General features: G+C 32.8%; 1 protein-coding gene across 1 annotated transcript; it reads left to right on the top strand.

Moving 5' to 3' along the window:
* The first annotated feature begins 1,638 nt into the window (after nt 1-1,638).
* LOC133310570 (uncharacterized) lies at nt 1,639-3,186 on the top strand. The gene is made up of 3 exons (XM_061511516.1): nt 1,639-1,786; nt 1,998-2,060; nt 2,855-3,186. Exons 1-3 carry the CDS (start codon nt 1,715-1,717, stop codon nt 3,041-3,043), a joined length of 324 nt encoding a protein of 107 aa, XP_061367500.1. The 5' UTR covers nt 1,639-1,714; the 3' UTR covers nt 3,044-3,186.
* The last annotated feature ends 577 nt before the right edge of the window (nt 3,187-3,763 follow it).

Here is a 3,763-nt window from a genome sequence, read left to right as displayed (position 1 = left end):
TGCTTGAGATTACACTTTTGTTACTTTAACTGCCCTTATGTGATGAAGACAGGATACTAACCAAATACCAATCACCAAATTAAACGAAATTAAGTGAGAGTGACGAAGTCTCACTCTACAAAGTGAAAATATCAATAAATCAAGGGCTTTGTTTTTCTCCACTCACGTGAGAGTAAAAATTTTTCTATATACAAATATTTAAGGTGGATTCTACTATTAAGAAATAAAAAAATAAAAAAATAAAATAAAGTACATAGATGATATATATAAGGCTGCTCGGTAGGAGTCATTTATTTTGAATGCCACGAATCTGAATTTGGGATTCGTATTTATCCATGTTTGATAGGATTGTTCACAAAATTTTTCCTGATATCTAATTTGTCCAAAAATTTTATCTATGTTGAAATTATCTTAAAATTTCTTTTCCCAAAATACCACCAAAGAGGTGGTATTTTTGGAATACCGGATGATAGAATTTTCACATCAAAATATTCGGACAAATCTATCCTTCTCTGCCGCAAGCATACAGATGACAGAGCTATTTGTCAGTACTCAGTAGCACATGTGACAATGTCTAATTCACTTCCCTCTTCTTGCCTACCACCTCTTTACTGTTTGAGGGTACCCCATAAAGACACACTACTCTCACCATCAACAAGGTTTGGAGATCAGAGAGGGGAAGCTTCAATGCTTTTTGATTTGGAATACCAGCCATGATTGAAACAAATTCAAGAGACAAATAATGAAGAAGATTGGAGTTCGATCTAAAGTTACCTAGGCTAGCTATACTCTCTTTTGTAGCATTTTTATTTTTTTCTTTCTTTTTGGTTTTTTTCATCAGCTACAAAGGAAAAAGCTCCTAGATTTTCTTGTTCTTCTTCTTCTGATCAGTAAGTAGTGAGTGTGAATAAAAAAAAATAAATGTGGGGTTATTTTACAAAAATAACCCCACATTCCCACTAATATTTCACAATCAATCAAACACAGACTCAATAAATTTAATCAAATAATCCCAATAATATTTTGTCATACCAAATAGCTTTTTGTAACATTATGTGGTAATTCACTTTTCTACCATATTTAATCATGATTCTCATACACCAAACAAAATTTCCTCTACCAAATGCCTTCTATAAGTGACATGAGAAATACTATTTCCAACAAAATAAGAAAATATTTTCTCATAAATTAATTGTCCCAAGGTTTTAAGTCAAGATCTAGTATGAGTTTAATGTTATAGCTTCGTCACTTAATTCATTAATGGAAGGTTCCCTTAGTTTTGGTCTCATCCCTAACACAAATTTCTAATGTGAAGATAAAAAGGCTGATGTGTGCATATGCACCCTTTTCCCTTTGCCTATTTTGGGCCACAATCCAAACAACAGTGAACTTCACAAATACAGATCTTGACTTGTGAAATGAAACTCAAGTGCATTTGAAATCACAAGCGACGTTGAAATTTTGTCCTCAAGGGAACCACGGGATGTGAAATGGGTCAGCTAAGTTAGCTTTGATTATGGCCACAAACTTATTTTCCCGTGACCCAAAGACCCCGTGAATGTATTGAAAATTATCATGCTCCTATTGGTTATATATTGGCTCTATGCCTCTATGAACAATCTAAACGAAGAGACGTTGCTTTTGGTAATTAGCTGCAATTTCTACTCATCAAATTATTTACGGTTGAGATCTGATCCAAGTTGATTTGTTAATTATGGCAAATACCTCTTGCTCCATTGAGCTTGAGCCTAGGACACTGAGTCAAGTGCAGCTCACCCAAGCAAGGGTACATAATTTCTCCCTTTGCAATTCATTCCCAATCTTTCTTTCTTTCTTTCTTTTTTAAAATTTATTTTGGAGGCTCAATTTCCTAATATTTATAAACACCCCCCCTTCTTCCTAAGAAAAAAAAGAAGAACACACACAGAAAGACATCCCAACATTGATGAATTTTCAAACAAAAGTCTTATGTTAATGATCTCTGTTGTTTCATCCAGGAAGTAGCTGCAGAGGTAGTTCAAAAGTTGGAACCAAGTGCAGCATCAGCTTTGTTTATTGAGGTATGATTTCCCAAACTTTGACATTTCGTATATGTGCTTTGGAGAATTTTAAAATGTACCTTTTGGTGAACCATAGAAATCAAATCAATGACAATGAATGTGGAAAGGTAAGATCTTATTATTTACTTCATGATATATTATTTTATTTTTTTTGGGCCAAAATTGTCCAAAGCTGAGGACGTTGAGAAAAAGTTAAGAATTTACTTTGAGCCTTCTTTCAGTTCTTTGATTAAATTTCCTAACATATGTTTACGCGTATGACTTGAGAAATCATTACTTCGAAAACTTCAATTTATTATTTAAAAAAAAAAAGTTTACTTTTAAATACTACCTCATCAGTCATCACCTTATGTTGAATGTAAACAATCAAGTTCTTCCTTATTCGTAGGTTTAATGAATGATGCAATGTGCTTATTCATTACTTTCATAGTCTAAAAGCTCATGATACATAACATTCGGAAGTTATAACAACACATCTCAAACATTCTTAAACAAAGTGTATAGACTAAATTTAAAGTGATTAAACTCTTAGATATATTAATAATATTGTTCAATAATACGTTCACATACAAGTCCAATAAATAAGAGCATAGTTATTTGGGTTTATATGGGCTGAAGTCCAATAACTTGTATTACTAAGCTGAAGGTAACACTGTTGAACGCTCTAAACTTGATATGTCTTGGTGTAATACGTCAAAACCATTCTCTCTCAGATTTATAACTTTCAACATCAACATATGTTTATTTCAATGCTTATCTTATCAATGAAATAATGCTTATTGTTGTGAATGAAGGGGCTCATGCATCCAATAAAGGAAGAAACGCAGATGGAAGAAAATGGAAGCCAAGTTGAGAAGCTAATTGATGGCTCGAAGAAGGGTGAGGCTGTCACTGATGAGAAAGCTTGCCATTGCCAATGCTCGTGCACTATAGAAAAGCCATTATATATTGACCTAAAAGAACCCCTTTCTGCACCATTTTGATTTTTAGCCACACTGCCGATGGTTTGATTACATTACATGCTTTTGAATTTGTCCTTTTTTTATAATCTCTTGAAAGATGTGACTATGTGGGTGATGTTAACGCCAATATTGCTAATAAAGTAGAGTATTCAGAAATGCACCATGAAATGAAACACATGTTTTTTCCTTTTATTTTTATTTCGGATTAAGGGCGTGATTTCAAGCCTATACAATCAACTGTAGGCCTCATTCGATAATGGACCTGCCTCCGTGTTGTCATGTAAACTGGACCCAATTCCATGATGCAAAAATAGTAATGTAACATTTCCGGAAAAGAAAAAGAAAAAAAAAGGGTTTGCTTATGACAGTTCTATACTTCTATATAAATAACAGTAACCATAATAATAATTGACGAATTTCAAGATGAAAAAAGTAATGCTAACTGAAAATTGAGACATGTAAAATCAGATTTTCTCTACGTTCTTTAAACATCATTTAGTCAGTGTTTTTTAAATATAAGTTCAACTAAAAGGAAAGTTATTTTAACGAGGACCGAATTTGATTTGCCTAATTAAATAGACTTTTCTTTAAATCTGAGTCTGACTTATTTGCTTAATAAGTTAGAACGGAGTAAATCATGGATAGGTGATTAGGTGGGTTGTTTATCATTGCCACCCTTAAGAAATCACATTAATAGGCATGAAACTATGTCTTAACTTATCTTATTACAACTTCGGTTAA

Source organism: Gastrolobium bilobum, unplaced genomic scaffold (assembly GCF_033153095.1).
Source record: "Gastrolobium bilobum isolate Gb01-03AN ecotype WA unplaced genomic scaffold, APGP_CSIRO_Gbil_v1 utg9634, whole genome shotgun sequence".
NCBI classification, from domain to species: Eukaryota; Viridiplantae; Streptophyta; class Magnoliopsida; order Fabales; family Fabaceae; genus Gastrolobium; species Gastrolobium bilobum.
The sequence above is the reverse complement of the archived record's forward strand: the minus strand, read 5'-3'. Positions and strand labels throughout refer to the sequence as shown.

What these genes read in the sequence shown, in the direction of transcription:
- LOC133310570 (XM_061511516.1), top strand. Translation starts at nt 1,715, where the DNA reads ATGGCAAATACCTCTTGCTCCATTGAGCTTGAGCCTAGGACACTGAGT. An exon ending in TGCAGCTCACCCAAGCAAGG is followed by an intron (nt 1,787 to 1,997) that starts GTACATAATTTC and finishes TGTTTCATCCAG; the next exon opens with GAAGTAGCTGCAGAGGTAGT. An exon ending in CATCAGCTTTGTTTATTGAG is followed by an intron (nt 2,061 to 2,854) that starts GTATGATTTCCC and finishes TTGTGAATGAAG; the next exon opens with GGGCTCATGCATCCAATAAA.